This window comes from Carassius carassius, chromosome 4, assembly GCF_963082965.1.
Source record: "Carassius carassius chromosome 4, fCarCar2.1, whole genome shotgun sequence".
In the NCBI taxonomy this organism is placed as follows: Eukaryota; Metazoa; Chordata; class Actinopteri; order Cypriniformes; family Cyprinidae; genus Carassius; species Carassius carassius.
In genome coordinates, this window is record NC_081758.1 from 5,740,037 (window position 1) to 5,759,973 (window position 19,937).

Below are 19,937 nucleotides of genomic sequence, written 5' to 3' on the forward strand. Positions count from 1 at the left end.
ATAGTTCACCCAGAAATATTGAAACAATTTTAAAAAAATGCATTTAAAAAAAGTATTTACATTAAATTGTAGTAATAGTATCTCAGTGTTCGTAAAATAACACAGGTTAGAAGTGTTAGTCACAGAGGTCTGATGTGTTGCAGGTGAACTGGGAGCTGTGGTTGCTGGAAGATGCCAGTCGAGCGGAGCTTCCTGTCACAGAGAACAGTGAGGACACACTTCCTGTGGGCATGGCCATCGATTACACCAGCCAGGAGGACATACACCTGTGTAAGAGCTCCTGTGATGGTAGATTGTTTTTGTGACTGAGCAGTGAGCACACGTCACCACTTATTTGCTTACATTATTCCTTTATGTGTGAAGCGGGTGTGCATGGAATTTTTTTATTATTCAATAAGACACACTTAAATAAGAAATTATGTTCTAGAGAGCTTTTACACATTTGAAATACCTTGCACTTTAAAATAAACTTCTAGATGTCTGTTTGAACTGATATGACATTTATATTGCTGCTGCAGAGACATATAGACACAAAGAACAAAGACTACTGTTAATAGAAATAGTTCGTTTTAAGAAAAACTTTAAGTACACTTGATCACTCTTTACAAGGAACAACTAAATATGTTAAAATACAAGTATTTGTCTTAAAATGTTCAATTGCAAATGTTCAAACACTTAACTTTTAATGTCAAATCTTGAACCTTTTTTTGGAAGAATATATTGATGAAATGGTGTAAAATTCTGTGCACAAAAATGCCAGAAATTATGTGAATGTAAATTAACTGAACTTTGCAAGAATTGCGTTTTCAAATGCGCATTAAACTCATGTCGCTTTCAAACATACCTTAAATACACAGCACAACTGACTATAAATCTATTTAAACATGATTTAATTATTGCAAATTGTTAATATCACTGTCTCAGTTTTAATTAATTATGCATCCCTGTTTGTTTGTTTTTTAAATAAGTTGTATTCGATTTAAATACTTTTTGGCTCTTCACCAACTCATGAACCCTGATTTGTAAACATGTTGTCACAGCTACTGCTTGTTTGTTTGTTTGTTTGTTGTAAAATCTCTTCTTGCGTCCTCAGCTGATGAAAAGAGGTTGCCTCCGGCGCCGACACTGATGCTGCTGTCTACAGATGGAGTTCTGTGTCCCTTCTCTTTACTGAACCTCAACCCAGGGGTCAGACAGCTGACCGTAGCTGCCGTCCCGCTGCCTGAGGACGGCGAGAGAGCGCCTGCTGCTAGTAAGTCCACAGCCATGAGACTCGCTCGCCATCAATATTTCAAGCACCCAATATATCTCACAGCATACTTTGTTCTCCGCTTTCCAGTATAAAAAGTTGGAAATACCTTTGCAGCGGTATAATGTTAGCAAACATCTCGACACATTTTGATGTAAATGTAAATATGTGATATGTGAATATCTCAGTAACAAACACACAACAAAATGACAATGGTGAGAAAACAGCAGTTAAGAAAGCATCTAATCATAGTGACATGGATATGTTTGCTCCAGCTGTGAATTCATTGCTCCAGTCAGGTTTATATAGCACTGTGGCGGGAGGAGCCAAATACAGACACAGTGGGTGTGGCGTCAGGCCTCGGAGAGGCTTTTATTAAACAGAAAATAAAACATAAAAGGTCCAAAATGTGAATAAAGTGTTCAGAGGGGAAATAGTGTCCAAAATATACAGGGGATCTGGTGTGCTCTTTGTGCTGGGGAATTGTAAAGGAAAGGCAGCGTTCAGAAAGGCACGTGCTCCCATCTCTGGTCCGGGAGCGATGGCATGCGGTTTCGTTATTTCTACCTATTGCATAACTGCCACAGATCAAGGGTAGTTTGAAGGTGAAACTGATTTTGTTTGAAATGTTTGAAACCAGTTCATTCTTTGATTCCTCTTGAAGTATATTGGGGCTTTTACTATGCCAGTCAAACCTACAGCTGCTTTGATGAAGTCAAATTTAATTCCGTTGTAGCATTTTAAATCTATTATTGACTAAAACAGATGAATCATGAATTAGAAGTGATTGAAGATGCAGGGTTTGCAGTCCGGTGACTTTGTTGTGTTCTAACACACTTTGTTTCAGAGTCATCTTCGTTCTCTTCTGCTCCCGACTTTGCAGCGTCCTCCATCTTCCCATCTGTCCCAGCATCTTTTGGCACAGCCCTGCTCCCAGCCACCTTATCCTTCACAGCCCCGCCCCCAGCAGCCACTGCTGCCACCTCCTCGGCCCTGCCTACCTCAGTGTCTTCCACAAATTTCTCCTTCTCTCTTCCTGCTCCAAACTCTAACAGTACCTCTGGCTTCTCGCTGGGCTCCACCGCGGCTGGTTTCTCCTTCAGTGCTCCCAAACCCTCTTCCAATGCTCCTGCCTTCTCCTTAACTTCCTCCTTCGCGCCAAAGGAGGTCAGCAGTGCTCCAACGGCCATTCCTCCTAAGCGTCCGTCTGCCATGTCTCCCGTCATCAGCGGTCCCAAAGCGCCGGTGGAGCCTGCTACACCTGCTGTCAGGATGAACCTCACTGACAGGTGAGCGTGTGATCTCAGATATTATGTTATTTGGATAATCCTGAATGATCAGCAGTTGAGGGTTTGGCTTGTTTTGTAGCAGGTTTCTGGAGGTGGACTCTCTGGCATCAGTCACATCTACTGCCCAGCCGTTTTCTTTGACCTCCACGCCCAAACCCGTAGCAGTGGAGGTCAGTGGCCCGACGACAGCAGTGCTCAAACCAGCCGCCCCTGCAGGTACATGCTTACCTCACTGACTCTGCGTCCAGACCTTCCCATGAAGGGGTATTTGTGGAAATTCTATTGGTGGACTTGATGGATTTGTTCACATTGATCTTGTATTTGAGAGAAATTCATTAATCGTCGTATGTACACATTTAGGATCATTGTTTGGACGCTTTAGGTCCCTACAGTGATCAGAGATGCAGTATTAAAGTGTGAGATGTTTTTGTTGTAGTGTTGTCTCGGTCTGCTCAAATCAGCGCTCCTCCAGGAGCTCCGCTAAAACCAGCCGCACTCGCTCCTCCTGCGTCCAGCGCTCCGTCTGCACAGGTACAGCACTGAAGAACTGATGAACCACCATCAGAAAGGTCCAGTCACCTGTGTCCTGCACAGACTGATCTGAAGTGTGTTTCCATGTGTTTTGTGGTAGGCCGTGTCTGTGAAAGCAATGGAGAAACACCTGCAGCAGAAGAAAGACTCGGACCCCGTCATGACTGGAATACTGGAGGAGGTAGAGCCCAAAAATCACGTTTTACATCCGATGAGCTGTTATACTGATGCTGATTGAGTGCCTGCTCTGTCCTCTGCTCAGATCGGACACTTTGAGAAGGAGCTGGACGATCTGAAGACTCGCTGCAGAAATGCTGATTTCAGGGTGGGCAGCAACGTTGACATGAGAGACCTGAGGAAAGACTCGGAGAACGTACACGCCTTCACACTGGAGATCAGAGACACCACAGAGGTACTACCTGCACCTAGGGCTGGTATGAGATTTTTAGAGAGTTCTTCTTATTGTCTTCTATTTTTGATAATCCAGTGAATTAAAAGTCTCACAAAATTGTATTATGTTTTTTTAAAAAAAACATAATACAATTAGATGATCACAACCAACCAATGAGACTATTCATCATGTAAAGACAGCCTTACATCATGAAACATCTGAGTTAGAAATGGCTCAGACTCCGAGCAGGTAAAGCAGTGTTTCCCATTCATTATCTAGGTTGTCGTGGTACCCATCGTAGTCTAATCTGCCTGGCCACGGTTTCATAATGAGATAGAAGTATTTTTACACTTCTCATTATAACAAAAAAGGTCTCTAATGTTGTGTTTTGCACCATTGCTTTGGCACAGCATGTCAAACTAGAAGCAAAATAACAATATTGCTTTATCAAATTGTGAAAGTGTATTTTTGCTCTGGTATTGCCTGTTTCAGGCCTGTTTTATCAGCTGACATCCAGATCTTTTTCATATTTTTCTTCGTATTCTGTGGTGGTTAGTTCACTTTAGTGACAGAATTTTATTGAACCAATAATGGGGAATATTTCCCCTCTTAAACTGATTTATTTATTGAACTGTTGAACGTAGTCTCTTCATGGGGACATCAGTATGCTGAAGACCAGCCTGCTGGAGGGTTTCGCTGGAGCAGAGGAGGCGCGAGCTCAGAGAGAACTAAACCGAGACAAAGACTACCTCCAGCTGCTCTACAAGAAACCACTAGACCCTCGGCGAGAGGAGCAGCTCAAGGTCTCGTCCACCTCTGATAGCTTGATCATCATATGAAGTGATAACGTACTAAAACTGTGTTTTTTCCACAGGAAATTCGCCACTTGTACCAGTATGTGAAGTTCACCATGGAGGACGTGAATGCCGTTTTGGACGTAGAGTGGGAGAAACACTTGGAGAAGAAGAAGAAGAAACAGAGGTGAGCATCTGTGACATTGTGCTTTATTTATTATCTGTTCATCTGTACGACTGAGCTTCAGTGTTTGCTCCCCCAGGCACATGATTGCCCCAGAAAGAGAGGCTCTGTTTGCAGCACTGACCAATAACCTGGACATCATCAACCAGCAGAAGCAGCGCCTGGACCGTCTGGAGAGTGACCTGCACAAGCTGAGGCTCTACAGAGGGACGTCAGTGTGGAGCTTCACCAGCCAGACGCCCTCCACATCCTCAGGACAGAGGTGAGAGCACATGATGATCCACCAGTAGTGGATTTAGCTATTAATGCTTATTTTATTAATTAATTATATTTATTAATTATATTTTATGGGCTTGTTTGCCTCAGCGGTCTAACAGCACTCATCACGGCCTTGTAATAACACGAATATATTCATTTTATCAGGGCTTTCGATATGATGTAATTTTGTTTTTTTTTTGCTAAAATTGATGTCCGATTAATTTGCAGTTAATTAGACACATTATTTAATTATGTTAAAAACTTTAATTGCTTGGCAGGCCTAATTTTACTAGGCACGGATGCCGGAGCAGAGAAGTCATGTTTGAGAGTAGCAAGCAAACATAGTTTACAGGATGGAGAGTAAGTTTATGATTCATGGGGAAGATGTCCTAATTAATAAATAAATGTTGCTGGGCTTGGATAGAAGAAATGGGGAGAGACGGCAAGCCTTTTGATAGCAAGTGTAAGAAATTAAGAGAGCCAGCTGTTTCTGCACGTTGTGCTCGAGAAATGAGAAAGCTAATGTATACATATAGTGGTAAAAAAAGTGATACCATGTCACAATAATCGATTGACAGCCCTAATTTCAATGCATCCAAAGATCAAATTGAATCTGAAGCCGTACTACTCTGCATTGGAAATGAATGACTCTTGGCCTGTCATTTATCGGAGATATAGTGGAAAGGTGGCTTTACTACCCCTACAATGTAACTGTCAGTGCTGATTAATTGGTAATCGTCAATCTCTACTGAAGGGCTGAAATAAGTCTGGAGCCCATGCTGAAAAAGAGCGTCTCAGTGGAGCGCGGTGTGTTTTTGGCGTGTCGTACTGTCTCAGGATGAAACTCTCAGAAGTTCACACAAGATTCACATGTTCTGTGTGTTTTACAGTCTGGACAGTGAACTGGAGAGTTTGAAGGATTCTCTTCTGAAGGCCAGTCTGGAAACAGCACCTAAAGTTCCTGCCAAATCACTACGTAAGGGCTTTTGTTGTTCTTGTCATGCATGAGCTGTCCACCACTGTTCAGTCCATCATCTCATGTCCAGCAGTACAGTCTGAATTGTTCATGCCACCTGACTCCGTATGCTTCTGCTCACAGATGAGCTACAGTGAGTTGTTGATCTGGACGCATCTGTCATTGCCCTTATTGATGTCACTGTGTGTGTGTGTTTGTGTGTGCAGCTAAAATGACCCCAGCCAAACAGTCTCAGCTGAGGAACTTCCTGTCAAAGCGGCAGACTCCACCGGTGCACTCGACAGCTCCAGGTACGTCACCTGTGTGTGGTTGTGATTGTGTGCACGTGTGTAGAGGTGTGTAATATTGATAACAAAAGAATGATGTCTCAATATTTTTTGTGCTTTTGTCAGTAACAGTAAGACATTAATTTGCTGAGTGAGTTTTTGTGCTGGTATCTTGGTTCTTTTAGGCCTGTTGTGGACAGGCTTTTAATATTGTTTAGATTCTGTGCATGGTTCGTTCACAGCAGTGACAAACGTTTTCATCAAAGTCCATGTAAAGTAATATTAAATATGTATTCTGAGTATTTCACACCACAGTAAAATGAGTTGTTAACCACCCTTGAAAAAACAAGCAGTATTCTCTGCTCTCAAATGCTGGGGGTGTGTCCGCTGGCAGCGCTGAAACCACGCCCACTCACAGGAAAAATCTCTCTCAGATTTCAAATGCAAATAAATTTAAATAAGTAGAACAAGCTGTAACCAACGGTAATGACCGTAACCCAAAATTGAGCGGGTGACGCACTTATGGTCATGCACCAGTTATACTAGGTGCGTTCGACTTGAAGCAGTGCTGAGCAGAACGATGTACTGCGAAAGTGATTCAAAAGCAAGGAGCCATCTGCTCTCTATAGCTCTCATTGTATTTTGATGTCACACAGGTCTAGGGATGGGTATCGTTAAGGTTTTAACGGTATTACTACTCTTACCGATACTGCTTAACGGTCCGGTACTTTAACGGTATTTTTATAGGTACTTTGTGTTGTGTTAGGCAGTCGAAAACTTTGCATTTCTCTGTCTGCACATAATGCACTTTTGAAAGATGCTTTGACAGATTGATTGTGTTTCCGCCCTTACATGCAAAAATTTTGTTGATCTTATGACAACCAGCGTTGTCTGCATCAACTCTAGTGAAATATAACCACACTTTGGAACGTTTTACTGTCTCCGCCATCGTCACTCTTTGTATTAAGCGAGAGTTTTCGTACTGTAGGGGCCGTTCACATATCGTGTCTAAAAACCAGGCGGCAAGGAAGTCGACCAGAAGTTGAAGTCGGCCGCAAGCTGCCATCTTGTAGCAGAACTTCACTTGCGTTAGCATCCCATTGACTTTGCATTCATTTTGGCATCACTTTGACAGCGAATAACTTTACATCTGAGGCGTTTAAAGACACCATTTGTCCATTATTTATTTCTAAAGATACACAACAATGTATAAAGGGCTCCATTACCTTCTATGTTACATTATGACCCCGTAGAAACAGTCTTTGTAAAAAAAAAAAAAGGGCTAACGATTGCGTCATAACCACTCGACTCTCTGTTGTACAGTAGAGAAATTACCGTACAGACAGGAGGAGAAGCTCGCAGGCAATTAACTTAATATGGCGTACTGGCGTTACATTTTAAAATACTATACAAAATAATTAATCAGAATACTTACTCCTGCTCACTCACGCCAAAGAACTCCCCGCTCAAGCTCGCCGTCTCTGCAAGATTAACGATGGCAGTTTGCACGCACAGCCACTTAGAAGATTTACATCTGTCAGACAGGTTGCTGACGTCATCAAGCTTAGTTTGAGTCTGCGCGTCAGAAACAGAAGTGCTAATTGAGTTAGCACTAATTGAGTCAATTGAGTTCCAATGGGGTCGCTGTGTCCATTTCTTTTACTGTCTATGCTAAAAACGCGTGGAAAACGCTAGGCGCGCTGCTTTCTGATTTTTTTTCCCTGAAGCCTTCGGGCACTTGCGCTCCTGAGGAGTCTGCCGTTGCTAAGCAACCATGATGTGCGCTCTCCATGAAGACGCGGAAATTTCAGCAATGGATAAATGGATTTGCAGCACTTAAAACTGCTTGCAGTAGCTCTGCTACTAAATTAATTTAAAAATCCACATACAGCTATCAGCTGTTCCTTAATCTTCACTAAGCTTTCAACGTTGTTACGGAAAGGTGAGGAAGCTACATGACCTGTGGTGCGCTTGCGGCATTCTGAAAAGTTGAGATGTTTTTAACTCGATAAAAACGCGGACGCACCTGGAAAAAACGAGCTCGTCGCACCGCGTGCGCGTCACTTCCATTATGAGCGCGCAGACCGTGCGCCTACATTGGAAATAACGAACTTGAGCGTGCAAAAGATGCGATATGTGAATGGCCCCTTATGTGTGTGTGTGCGCCGCGCTCGTTCTTGGTGTGTGTGTGTGACTGACAAACAGCCTCCGCGGCGCGCATGAGAGATCTCGCAGATCTCACAGACAAACGTCTTAATAATATCGCAAATTAGAAATGTTTGGTAAGATAAAATGTGCACGATAACATTATTAAGCAAATCTCTTCGCCATCGTCACTCTTTATTATTAAGCGGGAGTTTTCATACTGTTATGTCTGTGTGTGCGCCGCGCTCGTTGTGGTGTGTGTGTGACTGACAGACAGCCTCCGTGGCGCGCATGAGATCTCGCAGATCTCACAGACAAACGTCTTAATATGATCGCACATTGGAAATGTTTAGTGAGATAAAATGTGAACGATAACATTATTGAGCAAAAATACATAGTACATTATTTTTTTTACCTCCAGTACTGAAAGCAGAACCGATAGCGGCAGATCTTCCTGATACTACGGTCTTTCATAATTTAGCCCTGGGGCCAGTTTAATACAGGGTTTCGGTACACATCCCTACACAGGTCTGCACAGCGCTGCTTCAAGTTTAACACGCCTCTTATTATAGTGCTAGGAGAGGGGCCATGCTCGTCATAGAGTAATGACTAGTCCTGCCCAAAAAATCCTGAACACAAAAATGGTGAAAAACTGTTTAACTCCACAATTAAGTACTACATAGTTCAGTCTTTGTAACATGTTTCAACAATGCATTTCTAACATTTATAATGTGTTTAGAAACAATTCTCAAAATTGACTTTACCCAGACTTTTTAAAGTGTGATATTTGCCATCTTAAATTGATTTCCAGGGAATATTTTAATTTTTATAAAGAATTTTTTTTCGAACCCCATTAGGTGTATGTGATTGTCTTTTGTCAAATTCTTAAGTTTAGTCAACAAATTCAATTAAAAAAAATAAGACCCGGTATGATGTTACCAAACAAATTACTTTGCCCTGCAGAAGTGATATTTAAAGTAGTGCTTGGCTGTATTTACAATGAAATTATAATTGCATAAAAAATGATATGAAATTGATGGTTTAAAAATATTTTGAATATGTATTTTTTTTTATTAATTGATGCCTTAATGAGTGACTCACTGAATTATTCATTTAACTGATTTATTCAAAAGGCTGATCCAACCAGAACGAAGCAATAAATCATTGATTTGTTTAAAAATGCTGATAAATAGAGGAACAAAACACTGCTGTGTTGCTCTAAGATAAACAATGGTTTAGACCTGAGTATCATCAGTGTAACAGTGAAAGCTAACATGTTTCCTGATGATATCTCCCAAAGGTAACATGTAAAGCGTGATAAGCAAAGGTCCTAGTACTGAGCCTTGTGGTACTCCATACTGCACTTGTAATTCATATGATACCTTATCATTCACTGCTACGAATTGATGACAGTCAAATAAGTATGATTTGAACCATGCCAATGCACTTCCGCTTATGCCCACATCATTTTCTAGTCTATTCAAAAGAACGTTGTGGTCGATAGTGTCGAACACAGCGCTAAGATCCAGTAGTACTAATGAATGTATACAACCACGATCAGATTATAAAACAGCAGATCATTTGTAAATCTCTCTGTAATGTTACTCTGAGTAACTATTATCCGGTCTAAATCCTGACTGGAAATCCTCACAGATACCATTTTTCTCTAAGAAGAAATGTAGTTGTGAGTATTCTGCCTTTTCTACTATCTTTGACAGAAAAGGGACATTTGAGATTGGTCTGTAATTAACTAATTCTCTTGGATCAAGTTTTTTTTTTTTTTTTTTTTATGAGAGGCTTAACAGACAGTTTAAAAGTTTTACTGAATTTTAGGTCATTCTAACTGCATTCTACTTGTCCTTCTACGAGTCTTCATTGCAGTAAAAGCGTGGACTATCGAGGATTGGTTTTTTTTGTGCAAAGTTTATGGATTAACCAATATAAAACAACCAATAAGACATTATATTGTAAATTATACATACTGTAAACCCCTGTGTCTCATATGTGATGATAAATGAAGAGCTCGTTATGTCTCACTGTGTCTCAGCCAACCTGTCGCAGTCAGCCTTCCTGTCTCCTCGGTTCTATGAAGATCTGGATGAGGTGAGCTCCATTTCGTCTCTGTCTCAGTCTCTGGAGCCTGAGGACCTGCTGGCCGTGGCCGAGGAAGAGGATGAGCCTGCGCCTATCCCATTGCTGACACCCACTGTCCCGCGACACCCCGCGGTGGTCCGGACACCCTCCATACAGCCGGGCTTCAGTAAGCAGCCTAGTCCATTCAGCAGAGTTCATACTAGCCCTGGCCCTGTCCTCGTCCCCATCATCAGCCAGGGTGAGGCTCATAACGCACCTGAACACGTTTTGCCAGTCATGTTAATAGTCATTAGAACGTCTCTTGAATGTGTTGCAGCTCCGAAGATAAACATGGACAGTGCCGATAGCACAGCATTAGCCACAAAAACAGTCAAGCATGGAGCACCGCCCACAGAGAAGAGCACGCCTACCACAATCCCCGCCCATCAGGCTGCAGCAAGAGCTGCCCTCAGCAGACATATGACCAACCAGAAACCAGGTACAAACACACCGTCCATCACAGCACAGCAAATCCACATTTACACTCTGATTTCAGCAATAAATGACATTTGACATCTCTTTGGTTTATGACATAAACTGCATAGAGCTAATATTTTGATCATGATGCATTTAAATCAGATATGATATATGTTTATTAGATTAATTGAGCCGAAAACAGTCTCATCTGTACACTAGGGGGCGACAGACACTGTACATCAGACCTACAGTATGTTCACATAAATGCTGTTCTTTTGAAATTTCTATTCTTCAAAAAATCCTGAAAAATAAAATGCATCACCGTTTCCACACAGATATTTGTCAGCACAAATGTTTTCAACATTTATAATAATCAGAAATGTTTCTTGAGCAGCAAATCAGCATATTAGAGTGATTTCTGAAGGGTCATGTGAAGGCTGGGTTACTGATGCTGAAAATTCAGCTTTGATCACAGCAATAAATTACATTTAACAATATATTCATATACAGAACAGTTATTTTAATTTGTTATTTCACAATTTTACTGTTTTTACTGTTTATCATTAAATAAATGCAACCTTTGTGAGCAGAAGAGGCTCTTCTTAAAAAAATATTAAAATGTTATATATTAACATGCACATTGTCTCTGTTCACCATTTCTTTGAGGATTTATTTAAGGATTTTTAATTTTTTTAATTTTTAAGTTAATCGCTTGTTAATATTTTTCTGTATATTCATATACAGAACAGTTATTTTAATTTGTTATTTCACAATTTTACTGTTTTTACTGTTTATCATTAAATAAATGCAACCTTTGTGAGCAGAAGAGGCTCTTCTTAAAAAATATTAAAATGTTATATATTAACATGCACATTGTCTCTGTTCACCATTTCTTTGAGGATTTATTTAAGGATTTTTAATTTTTAAGTTAATCGCTTGTTAATATTTTTACTTCATTTAGTGCAGGGCTGTGACATGAAGTGTGAATATTCCATGTGCATCTCTTAAAGGTCACGTTTTTCATGTTGAAGCTTTGATTGTGTTTACAGTGTGCAATATAAATTGTTCATGTTTCGCGTGTTAAAAACACATTCTTTTTCACACAATTAACTTATCTGTATACTGCTGTTTTCACTGTTATAAAAACGGGCTGATGACTTCCTTGTTCTATAAAGTCCCTCCTTTAGAAATACGTAACGAGTTCTGATTGTGCCAGTGGTTCCTGTGTTGTGATTCGACACCAGCTTAGCGCACGATGCCCTCCTGGAAACGCGATTGGGCTAGTTTTGGACTAGTTTTGAGAAGCAAGTAGGCAGGATTTGTTTTGAAAACCTGACAATCCTGATCTGAACGCACGTGCTGGAGATGTACTTATAATCACAGGAGCGTTTTTACTGACGAGATGCGCATGAAAATCGCATTCGATTTTTTGCACAGCTCTACCATCTAGTTAACAAAGCTAAACAGCGTTGCCCTTTGTGTAATAAGTTACAGAAACTGTTAAACGCACCAAATAATAAAATACACTTACTGGTTGTGGTCCATAAACAACGCCTTCTCCAGACAAAGAGGGAACTGCTCCATCTTTCAGGAATAATCTTTGTGCGAATCCGGCATTAAACTGATTGAGATTGAGGAAGCTGTCCTCAGCAAAATGTGCTGCACATAGTTTTACATGTGGATTATAATTTTCGGGAACCGAGTTAAACATAAATTGTAACCATTGATCTCTAAGTACAGCGTCACTGGGAAGCCCAAAGAAAGGTGATTGGACTCAGAGATGAAAATAACAGCTTATACGACATGGAGACAAACACACGCTACAAACGCAACTCTTCTTCCTTCTCTGTGGGAGCGCAACAAGACCACGCCCCCTTTTTTGTGTATTCCTGTGGGCGGAGGTTAGTCAAAAAACGGTTCTAGTGACGTCATTACTGCAGGAATTAGAGGGATGTAGTCCAAATGGGTCGTTCGATGTAGGCGAATTCTGTTAAATAAAATATCTCGCTTGGCATTGAACTTTGAGCTTTAGAATTTTACAGATATTATTTATACTCTAACAACAACATTACACAATGACATGAAGGTGAGTCATTAATGACACAATTTTCATTTTTGGCTGAACTAACCCTTTAAGTTAGATAAGAATTAGATATAGTGGGCCTCATTTATCAAACATAAAAATGAGTGCAGATCCAAGAACACAAATCATCGGAGGCGATTTAACACGTTTATAGTTTCACACGCCAAACACTCTGAGCGCATCAGAGTTTCACTTTCCATCAATCGACATGTGCTGTTCCCTTTCGGTACTACACTCGTACTGCGTCTTGCTAGACGCATATGGGAAAAAGTATTTTTTTCTCCTGAACTGAAGCCTTTTTCATTCACGCAGTAACACTGCACGTCCAGTGATTTGTGCAGTGTATAAAAAAATCAACCAGTGGCTAGGCAGCGGAGCTGCATGAGCCTATGGCGATGAAGACGCCATGCCTGCCAAAGCCCGCCAGAATGGGTGGGGCGTCTGGCTATATAAGCGGGCATTTGCCACAGGATTCTCCGATTTCTTCTGCTGCAGCGTCGACTGTTTCTTTGCTGATCCAAAATTGCTCACCTCTCAGCAGAGCTGAACTGCTACTCCTCCGCTACAGCGACACAGCAGTTCTAGTTAGAGATTGACCGATATATCGATTTACCGATACGTTCACCGATATTTAAGCATTTTAGCATTATTGCATATTGGTTTTGTAATATCAGATTCATTGATTAACGCTGCCATCTTGTGGGTGTTTTGAGAATCGAGCTCAAGATTGCCATTGCAGCGCGTCTGAGGGGAGACGAGACTACAACAACGGCATCTAAGTACTTGATTTGCTGTTGTTAGTAAACTTAATTTAACATAACAGACAGTTATACATCAGTTAGAAGCATTACATAAATGCCTGATATGCAGTTTATGCAGCTTGGCTCTAAGAAATAGAGACCAGCTCATGGAGTCATGTAAATAATCCATCGAGTCCTGTCCCAATAAAGACGTAATTTTGCCTGGATTAATATGCAGCCATAAATGAGCGCATGTTGGAAATAAAAGCACTGAATTTAATTATTTTTCTGTTGTCTATGCTCATCGTTAGTCTCGAAGTCAGAGTCACACAGATAATCCGTCAAGATCCTCTCGCAATAAAGACATAACTTTGCACGAGTTAAATAATACAGCCATGAATTCGCGAATGTTGGAAAAAAAATGCTAAATTAAATTCTCTCTCTGTTGTAAATTTTCTCCATCATTAGTCTTGTGAAGATGCTTTCATATTGCTTATCACTCAAATGGAACTCTTTGGAAATTATTTATTGCCACGAGCAGTCACAGTTTGAGTATAGTTCTTGTAATTGCATAGGTAAACCGTGCTGTCAGCGGGCATTTCATAATCTAGAACGACAAAATATTATTAATAATTTTGATCTAGCATTCCAGTTGAGAAATGAAATAAAATACAATATTTTTGTTATATTCCAATATTACAGAGAATATTATTCAGTGAATTATCATTATCCAATGAATTATTCTTGACTGTAGCTATTAAACAGCTTATCTTCTAAAACGGTAGTTTAAAATGAAATTGATATGACTCCTGTCCTTTATTTTCTCCATTTGAAAACATTAGACATTCTACATTCATTTAGCTTATTGTTAATATTAGTGTTGTTGTTGCTTTTTATAAATTGTTTTTTATTGTTTTAATATAAAAATTTAACATGAAAGACATATTTTCAACACACAAAAAAAAGATGACTGAAGTGGAAAAACCTCTTAAACACCCGTTCTGCATATCGGTTATCGGGCACATAAACATGCAAATAATTGGTATCGGTAATAAATAAATAAAAAAATAAAAAATCTATATCGGACAATCACTAGTTCTACTAATCCGTTTCCCCTGACTGCTTCCTGCAATTCTGAAAGAGCCTATTTCTAGCACTTTTATTGCTTTTGCTGCTGGTTCAATGTCGTGGAGAAGCTGTGTGTTTCGTTGTAAAAGCGATACTAGAAATCAGTGGTTAAGATGTATTTCAACACCATTCCAGAACAGTCAACCCAAATATTCAGATGTGTGCTGCGCATTTTATGGAGGATGAGGACTGTTTCCTGAACCAGTAGCCTGCAATGCATCTGTGGCACAACAGCTGTTTCTAAAAAAGTTGGTCAGTTCAAACGTTGCAAGGACATATCTCATAACCTGTAAGTACGTTATTTATATTTAAATAATTTGCCAATGATGATTCAAACGCAAGTTTTGAGCAGTGTAGAGTAGGCTTGTTTGTTGTTTCTCAGATCACAAATGCAGACATGGTTTTATGTTTACGCGTTGCAATGCGTAACGTCATTGTAATCTGTAATTATGTCCCAACTGGATGCAACAAATGTTTTATTGGTTTTGTCTCATCTAGTGATGTCCGGATTTAACCGGAACTTCTTAGTGAACCATGTCTCACTCTGCTTTGCTTGCAGCTCGCCTTCTTGAATAAAGAATATTTGATAGAATGTGTGCAGCATTTTTGATCTGCCAGTGTTTACACATAAAGATCATCAAAGCTCTTATAACGAGCAGTTTAATCTTGTTTTAGGCAGATTAAAAGAGAATCCTGTCACTAATGATTATCACTGACAACTTCAAAATGGATTCTTCTGGGCCACGCTGAGGCAGCTCGCACATGGGCTGACTGCACTGCTATGAGAGCATTAAGTCTAGTGAGGCATTTTCTAAAAGCATGTTCAGGGAAAGTAAATTTCTTCTTCCTCTTCTGATTGCGGGTCCCCATACGGCGACCAGCCTCTCAATTTGATCCAACCCCTTGTCACACGGACTGAGGCCTGACAGGCCATCCCTGTAGTGCCAAACTGGGTGTTGGAGACAATAAAATGGGGTTATTCACACCAATTTGCAGCTGCTACTTCCTAGTCCCCAAAAACAGATTTTGGCCTCCGGCCCATCCTCGATCTCATACACCTGGATCACACCCTCATGAAAAGGTCATTCAGGATGACTACACTGAAACACAGATCCTTGCGCAAATTCACTTGAGACTGGTTCTGTTAGTTGGATGCATACTTTCTGGCCTCCCGCACTTTTACAAAGTACATGGACTTGACTCTCTCCCCTCTGATGGGAATCTGCATTCTTAATTACCTCAATGACTGGTTCTTTCTGGCCCAGTCAGAGGCAGAATTAATATCACACAGGACCCTCCTTCAAAGCCACCTGTAGTGCCTGGGACTCTATTTTGCCAAAAGTTCATTCTCCAGCCAACGATTATCGTTACTGGGAACAATTATGCCTCTTGTGTCCTACATAAATCACCATGGAGGCCTCTCCTCAAAGCATCTCTTCACTCTCATAGAGTGCATCCTGGAATGGGCTCAGCTCAACCTACACTCACTGAGAGCAGCACATATACCGGGCAAATTGAACCAAGGAGCAGACATGTTATCAAGGAGCAATGTCCCCTCAGGGAAGTGGAAGCTCCAGCCACAGGTGGTTCAGAGAATCTGGGAGATCTTCAGCAAGGCTGAGGTGGACCTATTCGCCTCAGAAGACAACTCTTAACTTCCCAATTTATTTCTCAAAATCAAAGGATGTGTTTGGCCTACAATTAGCCCAACCTCCTCCTTTATGCTTTTCTCCCGATTGCACTGATCCCACAGGTAACCAGGGGAGTAAGGGAACAGAAACACAAGGTTCTCCTGGTGGCCCCCCTCTGGAAGAAACAGCCATGGTTATCAGAACAATCAGCTGTTGATAGCGGACCCTTGGCCTGTTCCACTGAGACGGAATGTCCTCTCTCAGGTGAACAGGACAATATGGCAAAATCTATGGGCCCTGTACCTCTGGCCACTCAACAGGAGCCTTCCAGCCTCCCAGAGCGAGTTCTAAACACAATTTCGGAGGCTAGAGCCCAGTCTACGAGACTCCTCTATGCCTTAAAGTGGTCTTTATTTTCTCCGATTGGTGTCTAAACCACAGCACAGACCCTCAGACTTCCGATTTGACAGGTGTTGTCATTTTAGCAAAAGGTGCTCTATAAAGAACACTCCACATCCATGCTCAAAGTCTATGTGGTGGCCATATCGGCTTCTCGTGCCCCTTTCGAGGGCCAATGAGTGGGCAGAGACAGCGCAGTCATCCACCTTCTAAGGGGTGCTTGGAGGCTGAATCCACCTCGTCCCTCTACCGTCCCTTCATGGGATTTGCCCACCGTGCACTGGACCCTGCCCTCGAGCCACTACAGTCTACCAGTATAAACAAAGGCACGGTTGTGTACCTAAAGTGCTCTCCACTCCGTTCAGAGCACAGATCATTACGCTCTTTGCACTTCCTTCCTCTGAAGAGGACAGTGAGCTATCTCTGCTCTGCCCAGTCTATGAGCTATGAAAATCTGTATTGAGCATTTCGCCACCTATAGGCAGTCAGAGCAACTCTTTGTCTGCTTCAGTAACTGCACCAAAGGGCTACCAGTTACGAAGCAAAGACTCTCCAGATGGATAGTTTCCTTTGGCCTTCAATGTCCCATTGGAGTACAGGCCCACTTAAATAGGCATCGCCTCGTCTTGGACATTGTACAGTGGTGTGTCCATTGTGGATATTTGTGAGACGGCTGGCTGGGCCTCACCATCCACATTTGCAAGGTTTATAACCTGGAGGTCCTTTCCGCTTAAGCAACATGCGCTGCATAAACACATCTGGCAGAGAGCCCTTGACCGTATCACGCTCTAGCTCTTTTTGGTATCAGTTCACCTGTCATTTCTCGGCCTGTGGGTGTCAAAGTGACAGAAGTACTTTGGAACATTTAACCAGGCCAAGTGTAACCTCAAGAAGCTTAACCTTAAGCCTGATATATCTTAGACGTTCCACTACATTAGCACAGCATGATTTTACGGTCCCATATGCATCTAGCAAGACACAGTACGAGTGTAGTATCGAAAGGGAATTTACTCTGTTACTTAACGTAACCTCAGTTACTGCGTTGCTAGCCATGCTATGTACCTGCACGACTCGTTGCCTCAGTCGAAGTAACCTAAGAATCCTGTGGCGAATGCCCACTTGTATAGCCAGAATGCACCGCCTATTTTGGTGGACTTTGGCAGGCTTTGCGGGTTTAGCAAGACTCAGTACTCATCTCAGGGAACCGAGGTTACACTTTAGGGAAGTCGTGGCCTTATGGTTAGAGAGTCGGACTCGCAATCGAATGGTTGTGAGTTTGAGTCTCGGGCCGCAGGAATTGTGGGTGGGGGAAGTGCATGTACAGTGCTCTCCCCACCCTCAATACCACGACTTAGGTGCCCTTGAGCAAGGCATCGAACCCCCAACTGCTCCCCGGGCGCCGCAGCATAAATGGCTGCCCACTGCTCTGGGTGTGTGTTCAAAGTGTGTGTGTGTGTTCACTGCTCTGTGTGTGTCACGCCACTTTCACTTTTTCACTTAAGTAACAGAGTACGTTTTTCAGTTCATCTGAATGGATGTGCAATGCACCTGAATTTGACGTACCATAAACACTAGTGTGTTGTTATATTTTCCTGTTAAAATAGCGACGTTCCTTTTGGATTTATTCAGCTTTTAAGAACTGTCAGGTTTTCCAGTAGTGGGCAGAGCTAATGCGCAAACGGCAATCTCATTGGCTGGCGCTCACCTATTGTCCCTGTTTTGATTATTGTAAATCAGTTTGTGCGAATGCACAAAACCTGATTAATATTCATGAATCCAGGAGCTCATTAATCCTTAGTAATCCTTAGTGTGTTTTTCCATTACAAAAACACTTGAACAAGCTGTGTTCAACCAAGTCTCTGCCTTTCTCACACAGAACCTCCTCGACAGCAACCAGTCTGGTTTCCGAAGTGGACATTCAACCGAGATTGCCTTGCCCTCAGTTGTTGAAGCCCTATGACTGGCAAGAGCAGATTCCAAACCTTTAATACTTATATTGCTGGATCTGTACACTGCTTTTGACACGTATAACCACCAGATCCTTCTGTCAGCCCTATTGGCAAAGGGCATCTCAGGAACCGCACTCCAGTGGTTTGAGTCTTCTCTTTCAGATAGGTTCTTCAAGGTGTCTTGGAAAGGTGAGGTGTCCAAGTCGCAACATCTAACTACTGGGGTGCCTCAGGGCTCTGTTCATGGACCACTTCTCTTTCTGTCTACATGGCATCACTAGGTTCTGTCATGAAAAATGGCTTTTCATATCACTGCTATGCTGATGACACTTAACTCTACCTCTCATTCCATCCTGATGATCCGACGATAGCTGCTCGCATCTCAGCTTGTGTAACAGACATTTCTTGCTGGATGAATTATCATCACCTTCAACTCAACCTTGCCAAGACAGAACTGCTTTTGGTTCCATCAAACCCATCATTTCATCACAATTTCACAATCCAGTTAGGCAAATCAACCATAACTCCTTCAAAAACAGCCAGAATCCTTGAAGTTATGATTGATGATCAGCTGACTTACTCAGAATCCTTGACGTTATGATTGATGATCAGCTGACTTTCTCAAACCAAATTGCTTAAACTGCCCGGTCCTGCAGATTTGCTTTATTCAACATCAAAAAGATCAGGCCCTTTCTTTCGGAACATGCTTCACAACTCCTTGTTCAAGCTCTTGTTCTGTGTAGGCTGAACTATTGCAATGCTCTCTTGGCAGGTCTTCCAGCCAGTTCTATCAAACCTCTACAATTAATCCAGAATGCGGCAGCAAGATTCATTTTAAACGAGCCAAAAAGGATGCACGTCACACCTCTGTTTAACAATTTGCACTGGCTACCGGTAGCTGCTCACATAAAATTCAAGACGCTGATGTTTGCCTACAAAACCACTACTGACTTTGCACCCCTTTACCGTAATTCATTACTTCAGATTTATGTGCCCTCTAAAAGCTGACGTTCTGCAAGTGAACATCACTTTATTGTGCCATCCCAAAGAAACACAAAATCACTTTCAAAGACTTTTAAATTGATTGTTCCCTCATGATGTAATGACATGCCCAACTCAATCTGACCATCTTCAAGAATCGGCTAAAAACACATTTCTTCCATCTTTTTGATCCTCTAACCTTAGCACTCTATTCTAATTCTACTAAAAAAAAAAAAAAAATTTAAGAATAAAAAATAATTCTACGCTTTTAGACTTGCACTCTGTTCATTTACTAACACATTGTTTTTTTGTTTGTTTTTTTTAAAGAAAGAAAGAAACTAACACTAGCTTCTCTACTCTTTTTTGCATTCTATCTTTTTCTTTTTTCACTTG

General features: G+C 41.4%; 1 protein-coding gene across 4 annotated transcripts in view; it reads left to right on the plus strand.

Annotated features, from left to right (window-relative positions):
- The window catches only part of nup214 (nucleoporin 214), a 48,229-nt gene that overhangs the window by 6,371 nt on the left and 21,921 nt on the right, over nt 1-19,937 (plus strand). For 3 of the 4 annotated variants that reach the window (XM_059545438.1, XM_059545448.1, XM_059545419.1), the window contains exons 9-22: nt 144-270; nt 1,094-1,252; nt 2,097-2,538; nt 2,618-2,754; nt 2,975-3,069; nt 3,170-3,250; nt 3,332-3,481; nt 4,105-4,263; nt 4,335-4,441; nt 4,518-4,700; nt 5,587-5,672; nt 5,879-5,962; nt 10,131-10,415; nt 10,494-10,655. In XM_059545438.1, coding sequence (XP_059401421.1) covers nt 144-270; nt 1,094-1,252; nt 2,097-2,538; nt 2,618-2,754; nt 2,975-3,069; nt 3,170-3,250; nt 3,332-3,481; nt 4,105-4,263; nt 4,335-4,441; nt 4,518-4,700; nt 5,587-5,672; nt 5,879-5,962; nt 10,131-10,415; nt 10,494-10,655 — 2,257 coding nt within the window. The remainder of the gene's footprint in view (nt 1-143; nt 271-1,093; nt 1,253-2,096; nt 2,539-2,617; nt 2,755-2,974; nt 3,070-3,169; nt 3,251-3,331; nt 3,482-4,104; nt 4,264-4,334; nt 4,442-4,517; nt 4,701-5,586; nt 5,673-5,878; nt 5,963-10,130; nt 10,416-10,493; nt 10,656-19,937) is intronic. The other variant, XM_059545428.1, reaches the window with a different exon arrangement.